Raw genomic sequence first — 19,197 nt, 5'->3', positions numbered from 1 at the left:
CATGCACGCCTGTCCCCTAGGCGTAAAATCCTAGCCAATGTCTCTTGAGTGGAGTTTGAACCCACAACCTTCTGACTTAGTGAGAGTGCTGCTATTTGAGCCAAGGCAAGTATGAAAGGAATCAAAACATTGGGCTGTTGTCATTGTCATTGGAACAGAGGAGACTGTGATTTGATTTGAGTTGTTTGAAAATATGATGGTGTGGGGCAGAAGCAGACTGACTCCAGTGTTTGAGGGACAGATTAAAGATTAAATGTGAGGCGTTTATAATAGAAAACAGGAAAACCATTTTTACACAGGGTTGCGAGCCTATAGAATGCGCTACCAGAATTAGTGACTGAAGTCAAGAGTAAGTCAGTATTTAGATATAAGTTAGATAGGCAGTTGAAGGAAAGGGACACGGTGCTGTGGAACAAAGTGACCGCATTAGATTGAGACTACTGCTCGTGTAGAGGATAAACACCAACACAGACTGGTTGAGAATAATGGCCTGTTCCTGTCTTTGTATGTAAACCTGTTACATATCCCAAATATCATGTCCCATTATCCATACATCCTGCTTTCCCATAATAATTTGGTTTTGCCAATATGATCATTAATAAATATCCTGAACAATTAGCATCCCAACAGCAATCCTTAGTTAGTAATCATCTAACTAGGAGATGCTTTTAAAATATTTCAACAGTAACATTTTTTTCAATAACTGACTACTGGTTATATTATTAGCTCAGTTGTATAAAACCATGGGCAGAATTTTCTGTCTGTCGGGCGGGTGGGTCCGACCCAATCTCCAGTGGGCGGGGAGCTGATCCCCGCCGGAGAAACGTTTTATGTGGGCGGGCCAATTAAGGCCCGCCCAGCATGACCTCCATTGGGAAGCGCTATGCACTTCCTGTGCAGGTGGGGACAGGGGGAAATCCCTAAAAGCGAGAGTGCACTCTTTCACGCATGCACACGAAAGAGCGCACGTCTCCCTGAGGCTAAGTGCAGCCTCTGGGAGATCGCCTGGAAAAAATATTAAAAATAGACAAAAAAAAGTCCCTTACACGTCCTTCTCATGCGATAATGTCACATGAGTTGGGACATGTTCATAATTTACAGAATAATTTTATTAAAATGTTTAAATCCCTGCATGAAACCTCATCCCACAGCTGGATGAGATTTAATGTTTTTCCTATTTGCCGCCAGGGCTCCTGGCCAACCCACCAACCTTAAGGTTGGACGCGCAGGTCCTTTAATTGTTTAAATGATCCTGTCAGAGGCCTCAATTGGCCATTGAAAGATCAGCGGGCCCACAGATGATTTTACTGTGCCCCCCCCCACCCCCCCCTTCCTGAAATTTTAAATGGGGCGGGATGACGTTGGGGGTTCCGCCCGATGTCATCCTGCATCATTTTACATGTCGGCGAGCGGGCCCCTCCCCCTGCTCGCCGACGGCAAAATTCTGCCCCATGTTTTAAAGACATGGCCCAACTTGGAGTCAGGTAAGAAAAATTTCCTTTTTAATAATTTTCAAATCTCAATTCATACTAAAATTCAGTTGCAGCTCAGTTTCTCATCAATGAATTCTTCTACCAAATTAGCTGGTAATCACCATTACTGACCCTAGATTTGGTGGTTACTATAGTAACAGGCTTGAGTTTATTCTACAAGAGTTATAAAATTAATATGTTGTGATGCTAATGCAATTACTACATGTGCTACCTGTGTCTGACTCTGTTTTCCTTTCAGGGAAAGTGTATGAATGTTGTACCAATGACTGTAAAGAGTCTTTCTCTAGTATGCATCATCTGATGAATCACATGAGAGTCCATCACAAACCTAACCGGTACTTCAAGTAAGTTGACCATTAGGCTCGACTGCATTAGTCTCAACACATGTACATCCAGTTTAAAAGTAAATGTAGAAGTTGCTTGCCAGTTCCAGCTGTGAAATTATATAATGACTGCTGTGGAATGCCTTGAAGTTGGCACCCAACCTCACCAGAATGTGAGACCCATCTTGCCTGTGGGAGTCTCATCACTCCTCTTAAATACCAAACTTGTCAAGGTCATGAAAGTGCAGTACAAATGCCCACCATTAAATCTGACAACACTACTAGCTGTTTGTCATTACTATAGGTCTCAGCTACAAACGCATCATTGAAAATAAGCATGTCAGCTATTTTGTCTTTCAGCAAGTATTTGCCCTATAGTTATCGATTTGAAAAAACTCCACTGATTTCAGGTACAGTGAAATTGCCTGAACATTTGATTCAGCTGCTCATACTGTTGATAATTATGGAAGGCAGTCAGAACGCAAAACTGACCAAAGCCTCCAATCAGCTGAACGAAGCTTCCTGAAATCTTCACTTTCCAACTGTCTGCTGTAGTTTTTAACTGTGCAAACAGCCAATTGAAGCTGCCCCAAACCTCTAGCTGCTGCACTGATAACAACTAATTCAGAGGTTGGTGTAGCATCCTAGCAGCCAGAAAGGGGTGATTTCAGGCAGCTTTGAGTTATTAGCTTCCATTGCATTTTTCCATCCACTGTAGGTGAATTATGTTAGCCTGACCTAACTGCGCAATGGGGTTGTGTAAATGCAAGCTCACTTTTGCTTTGAGTTAACTTTTTTGTCCTGGTCCCTCAATCAATATTGCGAAAAAACGTTATCTGGTTATTATTACATTGCTGTTGGACAGCTCACTGTATGGATACTGCCTGCTGTGTGTCCTACATCTTGAAGTGTAGTTACTGACGTAAAGCATTTTGTTGGCCATAAATCACTTTGAGACGTCATTTATAAAGCACTGCATAAATACATGTCTTCCTGTCTTCTTTCTAAGACCAACTCTTCAGCCAAGGGGTGACCACCTGTTCCCAGATCTTTGCCACATCAATAAACCATGAGAGAGAGAATGAGAGAAGCTGAGACTGATCTGCTGTCTGTGGGGTTGATGGCTCCAGGCCATTTATTGGCGATCAAGGATCATTCTGTTCTGCACTATCAGACCACTACACTGACAAAATAATTGTTAGAAATTATATATCTTCCAAAGATGAAGGAATAGGGACCCCATTCCTTAGAGACGTGATTCAGTTATCTTCTAATCATTTTTCAGAGGCATACCTAAATGGCTGGGATTTGTTAAAATACGTATCCTAAATAAGAAAAGGAAATGCCTTATCTTGAGGTCAGGTGTGGCACTTTTGTTGTTATTCTGACTGAGATCAATTACTCAGCACAGAGCCTGGGGTCCATATACATCAGTGATCCCACCACTGAACCACCAGGCGAAAGTTTACAGTTTTTAATTGGCCTTGATGATGTTTCTTGCAACTGCCCCTGAGGAAATCTTATGTCAATAATCCAATTATTCAAGCCAAAGTGAACTTTAAAATTTATAGCAAAGTTAGACTGTTTACACTATCATGATGGTCTATAAGCAATGGTTTTTCTGTGCCTGATTTTTGGCAGTACAGAATGAATCTTGGTCTCCAATGAATGACATAGTGCCATGGTCTATATTCATCTACAGGGACAAGGCAGTTTCAGTTATACTTCAGTTTCAGTTATATTTCTTTCTTCTGGTTTATTGCTGTAGCAAAGATCTGAGAACAAATTGTCACCCTTTGGTTGGAGAGTTAGGCATGGAATTTTAGCATGTTCATAACCTCAATGTTTCAAAACTAATGAATTACTTTTGAAATGTAGTCGCTGTTGTAATGTTACAAATGCAGCAGCCATTTTGCAAGCAGCACAGTCCATGACCAGCAATGAGATAAATGATCAGATAATCTTTCTTTGTTGGTGTTGATTAAGGGATAAATATTGGTCAAGACACCGTGAAGAGCTCCCTGCCCTTTGAAATAGTGTTGTGGGCTCATTTATGCCCACCTGAAGGGACAGACAGGGCCTGGATTTTAATTCAAAAGATGCCACTCTGACAGTACAATACTCACTCAGTGCTGCATCAGCTTATTTTTATGTGCTCAAGTATCTGGAATGGCACTCAAACCCACAACTTTCTGATTCTGAAATGAGAGTGCCACATTGAGCTGTGGCTCCTTCATTAAAATTTTTTAAGCATTTTTTTAAAAAGTACTGCTGGGTTTAAAAACCCTGAAAGGTGCCAAGCACCAAAAGTTAATTTTTGAAATTTTGTTTTGCAGATGTGAAGGATGTAAACTACGTTTTCGAACACATCGATCTCTTTTCAAACATATGCATATTTGTTTTAACACTGTGACACATACTCTGCCACAGAAGTTAGAGAAGCAGTGTCCCAGCCCTTTGCCTGCCAGTGAATCAGATCCTTTGATTAGACAGCCGGTCTCTGTGGAGCCAGTGAAATTTCAAAGTGTTATCAAGCAACTTGAAAAGGATAGCAATGTGGCAAGCATGGACAGCATCAGCAAGGCAACAAGTTCAAGGTCACTCACGCCACTCCCAAATCCCTTACCAACTCTTCACCCTTCACTAAATTCCATGCCATTAGTCTCTACAACTCCACATTCATTTTCACTGCTGGAGCCATCTCTGTTTGCCACACCCAGCCTAAGCAGGTTTCCTAGCCAAGCCCACACTCCAGTGCCCGGGCCCTTCATTCCATACATGCATCCAGCACCTTACGGCCTCACCCAAGGTGCCACACAGCCACGCCTCAGGTCTTATGTGCCCTCTGAAAGTCTACCATTCTCCAACGCAGTTTGGAGGAAGAGTGCGGGTAAAGTGTATTTTAATCTTATAACCTACTTTTTTAACTTTTCAAAGGAAATTGTATATCTCATTTTGCTGTCAGTTTTTTTGATGATGAATGCTAAATTCCTGGTGAAAACCACAACTTGCAGATTAGATTTACAGGAAGGTCAATCTTAAAAAGAAAACTGAAGAAATGCCTGTTTTTCTCCATAATAAATTATCCTCAAATGTAATCACATTCTTCGGAATTGCAGGTTTCAAAGTTAGGGCATTGCTTATGAGGGAAAAATACAGTTTTATTGAAAAATATTGGGCACAAGTAGTTTAATTCCTGGGCAATTTGTTATTTTTTTTCTGCTCACTTCCTTGATATTTTTCATTTTCTTTCCAATACTCCATTGATCTTGCTGATCTGAATTATTCACTTGTAGTGAGAAAGTGATCAACTTGAAATGAGTCTCGTGCTGTTTGTTCTATATTAGATTTTAGCGTCATAATGGCACAGGAGGAGGCCATTCAGCCAATCGAGTTAGCCCTCCTGCCCCACTCTATCCCCATAGCCCTGTAAATCTTTTGCCTACAAATGCCTATCCAGTTGAAATCATTGATCGTCTCCGCTTTCAGCACCTTCGAAGGCAACAAGCTCCGAATCCAAAAGTTCTCTCTCACGTCTCTCCCTTGTCTCGTGCCCAAAACCTTCAATCCGTGGACTAAACTTTACACTCCCCCCGCTGGCAGGTTTGCAAGTGGTGGGGGGGTGGGGGAAATCCCGCAAAATTCCCTGAATGGCCTTCCCACTGCCCTCCCGCTCACTGCAACCTCCACAATTTTAGGTGGCACAGGTGAGGCCAATGTCTGCCCTTGTCCCAATTGAGGTCTATAAGTGGGCAATTAATGACCACTTAAGGGCCGTTTCCTGTCCATCCTCAATTTTCAGGCTAATGGCAGGGATTCCAAGTGAGAAAACCGGAAAGTCACACTGCTTAGGCCTCGGATGGAAAGATTGGGGGGCGGGGTGTGCCTTCTTCAATGGTCTCCTTACCACATCAGGCCCCCCCCCCCCCCCCCCCCCCCCCCCCCCCCCCCCGCCCAAACAAGGTTTGACTCATGCAGGTGCACCCTCTGGCCACTTTTACACCCTCCCCCCTCCACCAACGTCTCTCCATCAAAATCTTACCTCCCTCTCCCCCAAAACCTCTTGGGCCTCACCTGCCCTGCGCTACAGGCACTGCTGGGACTACTGAGCTGCCAGCCAATCAAGATTGCTCAGCAACCCCGTCAGGTGGATTTTCCTCCCGTGAGGAGTGGAAGTCCCGTGTGCAGCTGAAATAAAAACATACAGGTCAGGTTTAGTTCTTGATACCCAACACATTTAAATTCAGATTCATTGTGACTAAGGGTGCAGTGCTTGTGTTGACTCATCACCGTATTTTAACAGCAGGAGTGGTTTTGTTTTCAGGTGAATTTATAAAATGCACTTCTTGCTGGTAAATTCTAACCAAGCATTGTTTATTACCTCTCTTGCAGCTCAATCTGCAAACAGCAGAATTGTATGGGAGCATACCAGGGGTCGATATAGCTGCATGCAGTGTCCATACTCGAGTGTGTCACGGGAAGAAATGACCTTGCACCTGCAAGAGCATAACAAAATCCTCGGCAGCAGATTACCGAATGAGATGGGTATGTTCGTAAATGCTGGCGACAACTATGGCGCACTGCCAATGCAATTCAGTGAATCTCTGTTTACCTAAGTTTACATGGACCGAGGCCTTTGATCAGAAAGGCAGTCACCAATATTATATGCTTTACAGTTGGAAGTTCAACAATATGTATTGTGATTGTTGGTGGATTTGGGTCCAGTGATTTTTTTTCTGTTGGAAGTTGACACAGAAATATAAAGACCAGCTTGCACCGAAAGAAGCAACCATTTGTATTTGCCATCGAGACAGTGCGAAATGGCACTTTGTATTTCTAGAGGCAGTAGTGTATTTCATTTATTTTTCATGTGATTTTGTTCCCCTCTGAAGGCATTAGCACCTTGTTGGCATACAATTTCATGCTTTTCAAGTGCTCTTTGCAGCATCTCACACAACTCCCTGCTGTTCATGGTAAAATAGTGAGCCCTGTTTGACCACAAGGCTCATCAAGCCTGATTCAGCTTTGAGCTGACCTTCACACATCCTGAATTCCAGCCGAGATGACTGGATAGTCAAAAATGTTCTCCTTAACCCAGAGCTCTGAGGCCAGTCGCAGCTCCTCTATCTCAGCAAGATCTAAGGAATAAACCTGGGACTCTCCCCGTTTGCAAAGTTCAATTGCCCTGGCTTAACCAGGAAACCTTGAGTCACAATTTTGCACACTACCTTTTATAACTGTATTTTTGTACTAAGTGCCCCAGGAGTTTTAGTCATGCAGTTCATTGGTATTTTGATGATGTGCTTATTCATTTCTGGATCAAGAACCAATGGGTTGATATGAAGATTGTTTTAAGGATATCCATGTTATTGCTATGCTTTTCCATTTAATTAATCAAACGTCTATTTTCTTCATTTTTTGTGGAAAGCTAGATACCTTTAGCCTTTTTTAATCATTTTTTTTTCGCTTTCTGTGCAAATGTATTTAAGGCACTATTTGTTCGACCTTGGCTAGATAGTACAACATTACATAGTGCCTGAACCTAATGGGTATCTCTCATTTGCAATATAATGGAGCACCATGTCAGACTTGCTACTAGCACACATGTTAATGGATTGAAGATCCCATTTAAAATTTTCCATTTTAAAACTTGCATTTTCAAACAGTTCCCTCACTGTTCCATTAAATTACTCCAATATACGAAGATACCCATACCACTTTGGCTGTATTCTTTAAAGCATGCTGCCAATAAGCACTGTAGAGTTTGAAGCCTCTTTTGGAAAAGTTATATAAGATGAAAATTCCATTGCTCTTGTGGGTGGATTTTTATCCTAGTTTGGCTGCTTCTCATTCAAGGTTGGTGCCAAATGTTGTTATGGCACTTTCTGCTTGGCGGATTTTTCTACAGACATTGCATCATCTGTTTTGAAAATATGTCCTTAGCATTATAAATTTCCCCTTCGGCTGTATCCTAAAAGTCTGTGGTGCGTGTGCAGCATTGATAAATACTGGAACTTTAAAGTGATGTTGTGAGATAATGGGTACAAAGGCTTAAAATATCTTTGTCTGGAATTCCCCTCACCATTCAAGTATGGGTGGGGGCAGGATTTCCTCAGTTGCTGCATCCCAAGGCACAGTCGGTTGCTACGTTTTTTTTTTGTAGAGACAGTGCAAATGAAATCAAGCACCTGGAATTAAATACAACAAAAACAAAGGAAAAACTCAGCAGGTCTGAGAGCATCTGTGGAGAGGAAGACAGAGTTAATGTTTCAAGTCCGTATGACTCTTCATCAGAACTGAAATAGCCACTTTCAACACACCACCCTGCTCTCATCCCCACATGTCCGTCCTTGGCCTGCTGCAATGTTCCAGTGAAGCTCAACGCAAACTGGAGGAACAGCACCTCAGCTTCCAATTAGGCACCTTACAGTCTTCTGGATTTAACATAGAGTTCAACAACTTCAGATGTTGAGCTCTCTCCTCCATCCTCACCCTCTTTTTGATCCCCTTTTTTCTAATAATAAATTTTTTTTTTTATTTTCCCACCTATTTCTATTATTTTTAAAATTTATTTCCATCCATTGTTTTATCTCCACCTTTTTAGCCTATTTCAATCCCTTCCCCCTACCTCACCCCCACTAGGGCCATCTGTCACTTGCTCATCCTGCTTTCTACCTTTAATGTCACCATTAGCATATCCTTTAGCTAATATCGCCCCCGTCAACATCCCTTTGACCTTTTGTTTATGACAACTTTGGCATTCTCTCCTTTGCCTCCACCTTTCACTGGCCCTCTATCCAGATCCACCTGTTTTCCGCCCCCCCCCCAAAAAAAAAGCTTATATTTCACCACATTTCTATTTCTCTTTAGTTCCGATGAAGAATCATATGGATTCAAAACGTTAGCTCTGTCTTTCTCTCCACAGATGCTGTCAGACCTACTGAGTTTTTCCAGCAATTTTTGTTTTTGTTTCAGATTTCCAGCATCCGCAGTATTTTGCTTTTATCTGGAATTAAATATTGGGCAGGAGAAAATAATCTGTTAAATGGCCCATTCTGGGGTCAGACGACCTCACTGACAGTGCATATCCATCTCACTCAAGGTCCTGGTAATAATTTAGTTTCCTTGCATTAGTTACCACAAAGGAATGAACCTGCATGCGAGCCCAGAACATGCAAAGTGCTTGCTATCTCTCCTGTTGTCTCTCCAGTATTTGTTTGGCATCAAAGGGTTCAACTAATGTGAATGTTTCTGGAGTGTGATGGACTCGAATCATCAAGAGGTTGAGGGGGCAGTTTTGTTCTAACCAAGGGGTGCTACAATTTGCAGTTGGGTCATACCATCCGACCTTGGAGGATTTTCTTCCATTCTCTCTCTCTAAGAAGTGAGTTGTACCTCAGTTTTGTTGCGTTTACTTTTCAATAAACTTGATGATCACCTGGCAGCATGTTGTGCTAACCTGGACTTAACAATTTCAAAGTGACCATGGGATGTGGTGTTTAGTCCTTATAGTACGGCTACCAGTATCCAGCTTAGGATGGGCCAGTTGAAAGCTGTTTCAACATATCACTGTGCTTGCAATACTATAGTCCCTGATGCCCAGTCCTTCCAGCACAAACTGGGTAGGAGTCAGTTAATGATCTTCTGTTTGCTGCCCAATGCATTGTTCCCAGCATGTTCTTCAAGAAGCACATGCGATGCACATGCTTTGCAATCTGTCCATGGTTGAGGAGCTTTGATAGAGGCTGCATCAGAGAACATCATTGTTCAGTTGTCAGCTGCAACAAATGGTGATTTTTTTTTCAGGACCTGGAGGATTGAAGGAAAGATGCAACTCCTCTTGTTAATTTTAATTTTGCTGTTTTCAAATTATCAAGAGCAGGAATTTTATTTCCTCCCCCTCTGCCTCACGGCATCAATTTCTAGATGTCTTTTACACCCAAGCTCCTGATCAAGACGACACATGGTCAGATCTACTTTCTAAGAGACTGGCCATAGAGATCTGATCAGATCTTTATCTTTAAACTGCTTGCTCAAAGAGGAAATCATTGCACCAGGGGTTAACATTGGAGACAAGAGTACAGCAGAGTTTTGCGTGTTGCAGATCAAGCCATATGTTTTAACTAATTTCTTGCTTTTGTTTGATTGTTATAAATTGCAATCTGCAGGCATGTTCCCTTATATAATGTATTTGGAATTCAATCTAATTGTTCATTGGGAACACAATGCCCTAACTGATCATTTGTGGTTGGATCCATTCAACTGCAGGCATTGAAAGGGTACATTGGGTACTTGATTACCTCCCTTCACGGTTGATTGAAGATATGTATGGGTTTAATTATGCTGGTTGTTTTGCTTTTATTGTATTCTGTACAGTTATTGAAAATCAAGAATTAAAAAAATTGAGATAAATGTCATTGACCAGTGTTGTGTGTTTGGTCAGCCTTTTTCTTCCTTAGCGAAATATTCAGCCTTTTACAGTTTAATGCTAATCATAGATCCACCTCAGCATTCAACATCACATACTAGCAACCACAGTACATGTTGACAAACTAGTTAATGGAGTCCGATCAGAGCTTTTTGTGAACATAGACCTGCTTGACTTCCGTAATGTTTTTTCTGCATATTTAATTTTACCTTTTTTTAAATGTAGTTTTGATATTTTAAAAAGAAAATATTAGTGATCATCCTGGACCCAAAGTTACAAAACCTACAGAATCAACAGCAATTGAAATAAATACAGGAAAGCAAAATAAACAAACTTGCAGGCAGAGACCCCACCTCAATGATAGATACATTTTGCAGTAAAATTCTTAAAGACATAAGCAACCACAACTATTATTTCCAGTGCAAAACAGATGTGATCACATCATACATGTCTGCAAAAGATCTGTATGTGGTCTTTTCATTCTCTAATGCACCAAATGAGTATTGAAGTAGGATTTCATAATTGGTTGTTGTCAGATGCTTTTTGATTTTTTTTAGCTCTCCAGATTTTGATGTTTAGCAAAGACTGAAGTCATGTTCTTTGTGTTGTACAGAATTTTGCACCAGAAGAGGTGGCAGTGTTTGTGGTTTGAGCAGTGCAAGTTACTAATGTGCATGCCTGCCTCTTTAACTTGATGCATTTAGAGAGTTGTGCAGTATGGAGCCTTCCTAACAACTTAAGGGCCAATTTAAATCAATAATTTGATACTCAAGCTAGAAGTTCATGTTGCTTATTAAAATGCTTATATGTGTGTATTGTTATCCAAAGGGTGCATTCCAATAATTACCTTCAAGTGATTTGAAATGTGTGGGGTTTTTTTCAGCAAATTGACACAACGTTCAGTGCACTAGTTCGTTGGAGTGAACAAATGTTAAAATTGGTAATTCATTTAGACATTTTTACCCTGTTTGCAAATGCCTTCTCTTCTGGATCTTGATCCAGTTGCAAACAATTATTGATAAATAATTTCACTGGACTCAGTTTTTTTGTTGTTTCAGAACTGTTTTATTGCATTATGACTTCCTTGGGCTATTTGAGCCCAATGTCCTCTCATTAGTTATGTGGAATATGCTCCCATGTCTAAAACTGTGCGAAACTCCAACCTTGAGCCCTAACCTGTGAGCTTCTCCCGATCATGTCTGAACAGCCGAGGTTGTTGCATATTTAATATCCAACTTACATAGATAAGAAAATGCATTGGTTACACTTGTCTCCTAACTTGTGCGATGCTGTAGTGTACAGCTATGCTGCGCAGCGCTGCATGTATTTTGAACATGCAAAAAATTAGGAGGAAGTTATACAGCAAGTACTATTTATAAATTTACCATAACTTTCAAATGTTGGAAATCTGAAATGAAACCAAAATAACAGAGCTACACAATTGGCCCATCAACACCTACAAACAGAAAAAAAATGTCCATGTTTCAGTAGTTCCTTGTTAAGGACCAGGAAATTGGAATTCACTACATTTTCTCCTCTATCGGAAGTTAAAGTTCCTGATGAGTGTAACGCGCCTAAATTTCTTCTGTTCAGTCCCATTTGTGTACTTGCTTACCATCCATTCTCCAATTCTGCTTTATACTGAAACTTAACCTATTTTAACTGTTCATAGATGCTGACGGATCTGCTGTCCATTCCAACGCCTTCCATGCAATCTTCCACTGTGACCAAAATCAGTGTTTCAAAAAACAACCATACAGTCAGATTCATTCAACCTTGCTGTCGCTGATTTGGGGCCTTAATTTATCCCCTTGAAGATTGGTAGTTAGATTCACGCTGTATTTTATTTTAACCACTTTTTTATTGACACCCTGTACTTGTAGATGTTAGCCCTTTGTTCTTCCAAAAAATGCCCAAGCGCAGTTTTTACAGATGCCATTGGTGTATTTTGCCTGTGGTGCTTGAAATTTCCCAACTTGACTCTCCCTGCTGGAAGTGCAAGATTAGAAAATGACAGCTGAAATCCAATTTTAATTTGTAATTTTTATGGTAACCAGTTTTTTTAGAGTCCTGTTTCACATAGGAACTGTCATAAACCATTGCTTTCTTCAGACAAAGAACTTGATTTTTCTTTTACACCTCATCAGTAGGTCAAGGGAACCAGTAAACAGGAAGTGGATGATTGCTCAGGTGTTTCTTGCAAGTGTTTACAGGTCCAGCTACTATCACTGGAAAAGGAGAGATTGCAAATCTATCAGTAGTATCAATCTGAATTACTGTTGTTAGGAATACAGATATTACCAGCAAAATTGCACCTGAAATACTTAATTTTCAAGTTTTCCAAATGTTTCCGCGTCAAATTGTGTTGAAAAAGTTTTTAATTTAGTTTTGAAGTTAACATAAGCCAATTAATCAGGGGAATATTGAGCAATGATTTTTTTTTATTCTGGTACGGATTTCTTTTACAATTATTAGACTTGCTATTATTCCCAGATCAGCACAAGAGTTCATCTGGGAGGCTGTGCTGGTGAAAGTACAGTAGCAATACTACATTGTTTAGAAGCCATTACCTGTCTGAAATTAATTTGGTTCATATAATTTCTATCCTCAAGTGCCTTGGGTAAACCAAGGCAGTGTAGTGCCACTCACCTAACGTGTTTGGTTTTAAGCTAATACAACCCCAACATTTACCTGGCTTGCATATTGGTCATGGGGGCGTCCGTTAGCAAAGGTGTCCAGAGGTGGGAGTCCCTGAATCTCTGCTCATACCAGAGTTAAAACTGCAGTTGGGGCCCAATGATGTCATCAGGCATTATCCTATATGTTTAAAGCAGGACCCCACCAGCTTCAGGCATCTTTGACACCTACTCGGGACAGTTTAAAATAAAAGCAAGGCATTGATGTATAAGGCCAGATGAGGCGGAGCTGCAGAAGTCCTCCCCCACCCCCAAGTACCAACAACGACGACATGAACTGCCAGTTTTGTGGACATCCATGCGACCTTGCATCAGCCTTGAGACGACCCACAAAAGAGGTGAAGTCATTTGCAGCTTGGACATACTCGAATAATGAGTCTAAGTGATAATAATGTAACGCTGGCTGATATTAACTCATCTACCAAGTAGATAGAGTTAAAATCATCCCTGTAGTTTCTATTGTTGCAATTTCCAGTGATGGAGCTCACTTTGAATTGTATTTTATTTAAGAACAGACTTGGATTGTAGCTACATAATTTAGAAAGTCAACTCCTATTGCACAGAGCCAAACCATGTAGGTTATTTCAACATCAAATATAGACAATTTTGATGTGGCCAAAAGGATAACTTTTTCCCAGAAATGTGCAAATACAATGTTAACTCAGCATATTTTAAGCTATACAAAATGTCATGCTGTAACTTTAGCTTCTCTAAATATGTAACAAAATGACTCAATGACTTCAATTTGCCCAAATGTGTATTTAAAGCTTAAATTAGTGGTAGTGCTTAGCAACCAGTGGAAACTGGGGGAAATAAGCAAAATAGTATTTTATCAAAATATGAAAACTCTCATTTTTAGATTCCTATCTAAAACTTTACATCCATACTTAGATAAGATTGGCAATAGGAATATATTTCAGTGCTCTATGTCAACTGTTATATTTGACCTGTTATCGTACCGAATTCAATTTTGATATATGCCCATTGTTTAGATTGACTCAAATTTTGCTTTGTTTGAACTTCATACCATCACGTTTATGACACTTGTGTCCCCTAATCCGGTGGCATTACATCACTGCGGCCCCTTCATGCACTTTTGGGAACAGAATTTGATGGTATATATGTAAAAGTGGGACACCTTTCCTGCAATAAAATATTTTCAAAAAAATGCTGCAAATCCATTTTTGAGGGGCCGTGGAATTTTAGAGGGACCCAATAATTGACAATTAGTTTCCAAGCCAGTTGTTTCTTCTTTCTTTCTTATAAATATCCTAGTTTTAGTGCTTATTTGCTGCTTTTTACTAAAGAGTAGCTATAGAAGTGATCTGAGCAGTCTCCAAATTCAGTTTCATTCCTTTTAGAAGAATCTGAATTTGGTCCTGTTGGGTTTTGAAGCGGTTTGATAATGTAATTTTTTAAATATGACTGTGTATAGCTGAGTACAAAGCCAGTTCCATGCCAATTTCTAAGATAGCTGCAGCTTTAACAAAATCCCTAGCCGAATCTGAAAGACTGCAGAAAGTGGGCGTGTATATCTTTTGTTTTTGTGGGAGCAACATTAGGCAATGTTTTAAGTGCTTTGCAAAGGATTACTATTTGGAAGTGGCTCAAGTCTTCAGCAAAGCCAAGTATTTCCTGAACTGATGTCAGCATTGAGTACAAAGAGCTGAAACTCGTGAATTCCTGATCTGTCATCACTCTTCTTTCCCCACCCTACCCCCCACCCCAACATAAATCAGCATCCACAAGTTGATTTTCCCCAATCTGAGCAGCAGCAGTTTATAACTAGCCTCGAGGATACAGTAGTGATCTAGTATAATTCAAGCATCATTTCTCAGAGCTACTCTGCAAAGAATAGATTTAAGATATCTGTAATTGGCAAAGGAATCAGAGGTGAGATGAAAGTTTTCTTCACACAGTCACTTATCATCTGGAATGCACTGCCTGGGCACAGTAGAAGCAGATTGGACAGGAATTCGGTCTGTACTTGCAAAGTGAATTTTACATAGTGGTTCTAATTGGATCATCATCAAAAAGCCATCATAAGCATGATGGGCTGAATGGCCTCATTCTGTAATTAAAAAACTGACATCATTCTGTAATATGAATCAGTCTTTCATGTGAGAGAAAAATTGAGGTAACATTTCAGGTCAATGAACTTTTGTCAGAACTGGAAGAAGTTAGAGATTTAAATCTACAAGGAAGTACAAAGTGAGGAAAAGGAAGGGATGACAGAACAAAGGAAAAGGGTCTGTAATAGGATGGGGTGGCAGGAGAGATTGATTGATGTAGGGGGTGATGGTCAAGGCAAAAGTGGGTAATAATAGAACAAGAAATTAGGAAACAGGTTGGTATAGAGGAGTTCACAGAATCTCAGAATTGTTACAGCACAGAAGGAGGCCATTCGTCCTGTCATGTTTATGCCGGCTCTCCGAGTGAGCAATTCACCTAGTACCAGCCCTGCCTCCCCCTGTAGCCCTGCACATTCTTCATTTTCAGATAATAATCCAATTCCGTCTTGGATGTTGTGATTGAACCTGCCTCTGCCACACTCTCAGGCAGTGCATTCCAGATCTTAACCACTCGATGTATGAAAAGGTTTCTCCTCATGCTTCCATTGATTCTTTTGTCAATTAACTTAAACCTGTGTATTTTCGTTCTCAATCCTTCCACCAAAGGGAACAGTTTTTTTCCATCTACTCTGTGCAGACCCCTCATGATTTTAAATACATCTATCAAATCTCCCCTTAACCTTCTCCAAAGAATTCAGTCCCAACTTCTCCAATATATCTACGTAATTGAAGTTCCTCTTCCCTGGGACCATATGAACATATGAATTAGGAGCAGAGAGTCCCATTCAGTCCTTCGAGCTTGCTCTGCCATTTGATAAGATCATGGCTGATCTGGTTGTGGTCTCAACTCCACTTTCCTGCCTACCCCCGATACCCTTTGATTCCCTTGTCAGTCAATAATCCTCTAACTCTGCCTCCAACAGTCTCTGGGGAAAAGAATTCCACAGGCCCTCTGAGAGAAGCAATTTCTCCTCATCTCTGTCCTTAATGGGAGACCACCTTATTTTTAAACTGTTCCCTAGTTCTATTCTCTCCCACAAGGGGAAACATCCTTTCAACATCCACCCTGTCAAGTGCCCTGGGTAAATTATGTTTCAATAAGATCACCTCTCAATCTTCTAAACTCCGATGGGTATAGGCCCAACCCGTCCAAAGTTCCTCAGTAGACAACCCCTTCATCCCAGAAATCAGTTGAGCGAGCCTTCTCTGAACTGCTTCTAATGAAATTATGTCATTAAATAAGGAAACCAAAGTTGTAAATGGCCAGGGCAGGTCACCATCACCACCAGCTGCTGACAGGAGATAACATGGAAACAGTGATTATGTCCTGAAGTTACTGAAATCAGTATTAAGGTTATGAAGTTCCTGGCTAATCAAAAGGCAAGGTGCTGTTTTTCCAGGTGACTGCTTCTGTGCTGTAAGATTTTATATCCTAAACACTAGACTGTTAACATCATTATCAGCGCAAAGCTGAATCTCATCACTTTGCACCAAATGGAAAACTGATCAAATGCAACAAAGCTGTTTTACACTGCAAAATATGATTAAAATAAACAAACAACAGACTGATTTAATGAAATGCAGCAAATTCAACTTTTAGTACCATGTTAGACTTTACAAATGGAATTGTAAGAATTTCATGCATAATATAATTTGCATAAAGTGGCCTGACATTTTACCGGTTTTTACGTTTAACACACTTCTAATGAGGTGGTCAGACTGAACTTGTATAACCAATACAGTTTGGCTCACAAAGCTACTAAAGAGATATGTGCATTGTAAGGGGTGCAGGGGCGAGCATGAAGAATATCAGCCCAGTTCTGTGCCTGCATTGCACTCAGCCTCCACAAATGCCTTCCAGAAACATTAGGCAAATGATGAATGTTTGCATGGTTAGTCATGCATGTAGGCGCAGGTCAGCCTTTGGCACACGCTGTTCTGTACGTGAATCTACACACTCGGTTAAGGTAATAAATTGAAGCAAAGTGCCATAGCACCGCATTAAAGTTACAAATATGACAGTGTACACACCAAAGGAAAATGTGGGCCTATGTGAAGTTTAGCATTGTGTAAACTTGAAATTGAAAGTTCCTAAACCATTTTGCAGCGTGATTTGATTTTAACACTCAAAAGTAAAGTGATGTTTTACTTTTTGTGACACTGGAACCAGGTTAAAAAAAAAGTTTTAATTATGTCACATGAGGTCAGGATGCCTCTCACCTCACTTTCCAAGGATTTGTCTGACAGAGGCAGTTACCAATCAGAGCCCCAAGAAACTTTGCTGCTGGAGTTTGTAGGGCTGCCCCTTCGGCTCAGGGATCCACCAGCATCCCAGTTCATTCTTCAGAGCTGTGGGAATGAAGTAGAGAGGGAACTGAAGATATTGGGTGGTTGCTTTCAGACAAAAAAAAAAGGCCTGGTTTTTGCACTGCTTCAGGCATTTTAAGGTCAGCAGCAGTGAACTGCTGACCATCCATTTTCCCTTCCTGGCTCCCAAGTTAGCTGATGTAAATGTATCCTCAGGTATAGGTCCCCTCTCCAAATCTGCTGTCATCACCTTCCTCTCCAAAGAATCCAGCCATATCCACTCAATCCTTGCAACCTACCACCCCCATCTCAAACGTCCTTTCCCTCCCTAAAGTTCTTCAATTCATTGCTACATCCATTCCCTTCTTTCTTGCTACTCCATGTTTAAACCTCTCCAGTCAGGTTTGCCACAGCACTGAAGTGACCCTCAACAAAGTCATGAACGATATCCTATGTGTCTAACCATTGAGTCCTATGCAGACAGGTTGAAAAGGATGAGGAGGCAATCTTTACACGGTTGACCACACCATCCTCCTCCAAAGCTTCTCCTTCACCGTCCAGTTAGATGGAACGTCCATTGCTTGGTTTCGTTCTTATCTATCCAGTTGTAACCGGAGGAACTCCTGCAACACCTTTTCTTCCTGCTCCATTACTTCTGATGTGGCCCCTGCAGCGCCCCCCCCACCCACCAAAGAATGTATCCTAGGATCTTTCCTATCTTTCATCTGCCCCTTGGAAGCATCATCCAAAAACACATCAAGTTCCACATGTGCACCGATGGAACTCAAATCCACCTCATCGCCACCTCACTTGACCCCCTCTGCCTACTTTTTATTATGTGTTCTTGGGATGCACGTATTTCTGGCAAGGCCATCATTTATTGCTCGTCCTTAATTGCCCGAGAGCAGACAGTGGTGAGCTGCCTTCTTGAACCGCTGCAGTCCATGTGGTGCAGATACTCCCTCAGTGCTGTTAGGGAGGGAATTCCAGGATTTTGACTGAGCGACATTGGAGGGATGGGGATATGGTTCCAAATCAGGACGGTGAGTGACTTGTAGGGGAACTTGCAGGTGGTGGTGTTCCCATGCATCTACTCCCCTTGTTCTTCTAAGAGGTAGAGGTCATGGGTTTGGAATGTGCTGTCAAAGGAGCTTTGGTGAGTTGCTGCAGTGCATCTTGTAGACAGTATACACTGCTGCCACTGTGCACCAATGATGGATGGAGTGAATGTTTAAGATGGCGGATGAAGTACTGATCAAGTGGATGCTTTGTCCTGGATGGTATAGAGCTTTTGAAGTATATTTGGAACAGCACTTAGCCAGGCAAGTACAGAATATTCCATTGTAGTCCTGACGTGTGCCTTGTTGGTGGTGGACAGACTTTGGAGAGTCAGAAGGTAAGTAACTCACACAATTCCAAGCCACTGACCTGTACTTGTAGCCAGACTATTTATATGGCTGGTCAACTGAAGTCTACTCATCTGCTAGGACAAAGGACCCAGCAACCTACTTTTCAATTCTTAATGGTTGGGACATTTAACAAACTTGGGGACCTAGACAAAGGATACACATCCCTTATCAAAGACAATGTGGAGAGGTGAGAGTCATGTGACATGAACATCTAGTTTGTGAAACCAGTAATATTGCCATGTGGAACTGCAAGCTCAGTCTGCCATCTAACAAGCAGCAACACAAAAAAGGGCTCTGCCCAGATTGAATACCTGGCCCTACACTGTTTCATTTGGAATTTCTGTACCAGTGCCAACAAGGCTGATTCATCTCTCCATGTCTATCTCATTCTGTGAAGGCAACTCTACTGGAAAAGTGACTTATACAGCATCAGTTTTCAACCTTCACTCTGTGAAAAAATACCTCTTAG

General features: G+C 41.1%; 1 protein-coding gene across 3 annotated transcripts in view; it reads left to right on the top strand.

Moving 5' to 3' along the window:
- znf414 (zinc finger protein 414) overlaps positions 1-8,150 on the top strand; it is a 30,076-nt gene extending 21,926 nt beyond the window's left edge. For all 3 annotated transcript variants that reach the window (XM_041205397.1, XM_041205395.1, XM_041205398.1), the window contains 3 exons: positions 1,732-1,837; positions 4,153-4,706; positions 6,209-8,150. In XM_041205397.1, coding sequence (XP_041061331.1) covers positions 1,782-1,837; positions 4,153-4,706; positions 6,209-6,432 — 834 coding nt within the window. In that variant the 5' untranslated portion in view covers positions 1,732-1,781 and the 3' untranslated portion in view covers positions 6,433-8,150. The remainder of the gene's footprint in view (positions 1-1,731; positions 1,838-4,152; positions 4,707-6,208) is intronic.
- Positions 8,151-19,197: the final 11,047 nt, after the last annotated feature.

The sequence above is a fragment of the Carcharodon carcharias genome, chromosome 14 (genome assembly GCF_017639515.1).
Source record: "Carcharodon carcharias isolate sCarCar2 chromosome 14, sCarCar2.pri, whole genome shotgun sequence".
Lineage (NCBI taxonomy): Eukaryota > Metazoa > Chordata > Chondrichthyes > Lamniformes > Lamnidae > Carcharodon > Carcharodon carcharias.
This window is presented reverse-complemented; position numbering and strand designations above follow the sequence as displayed.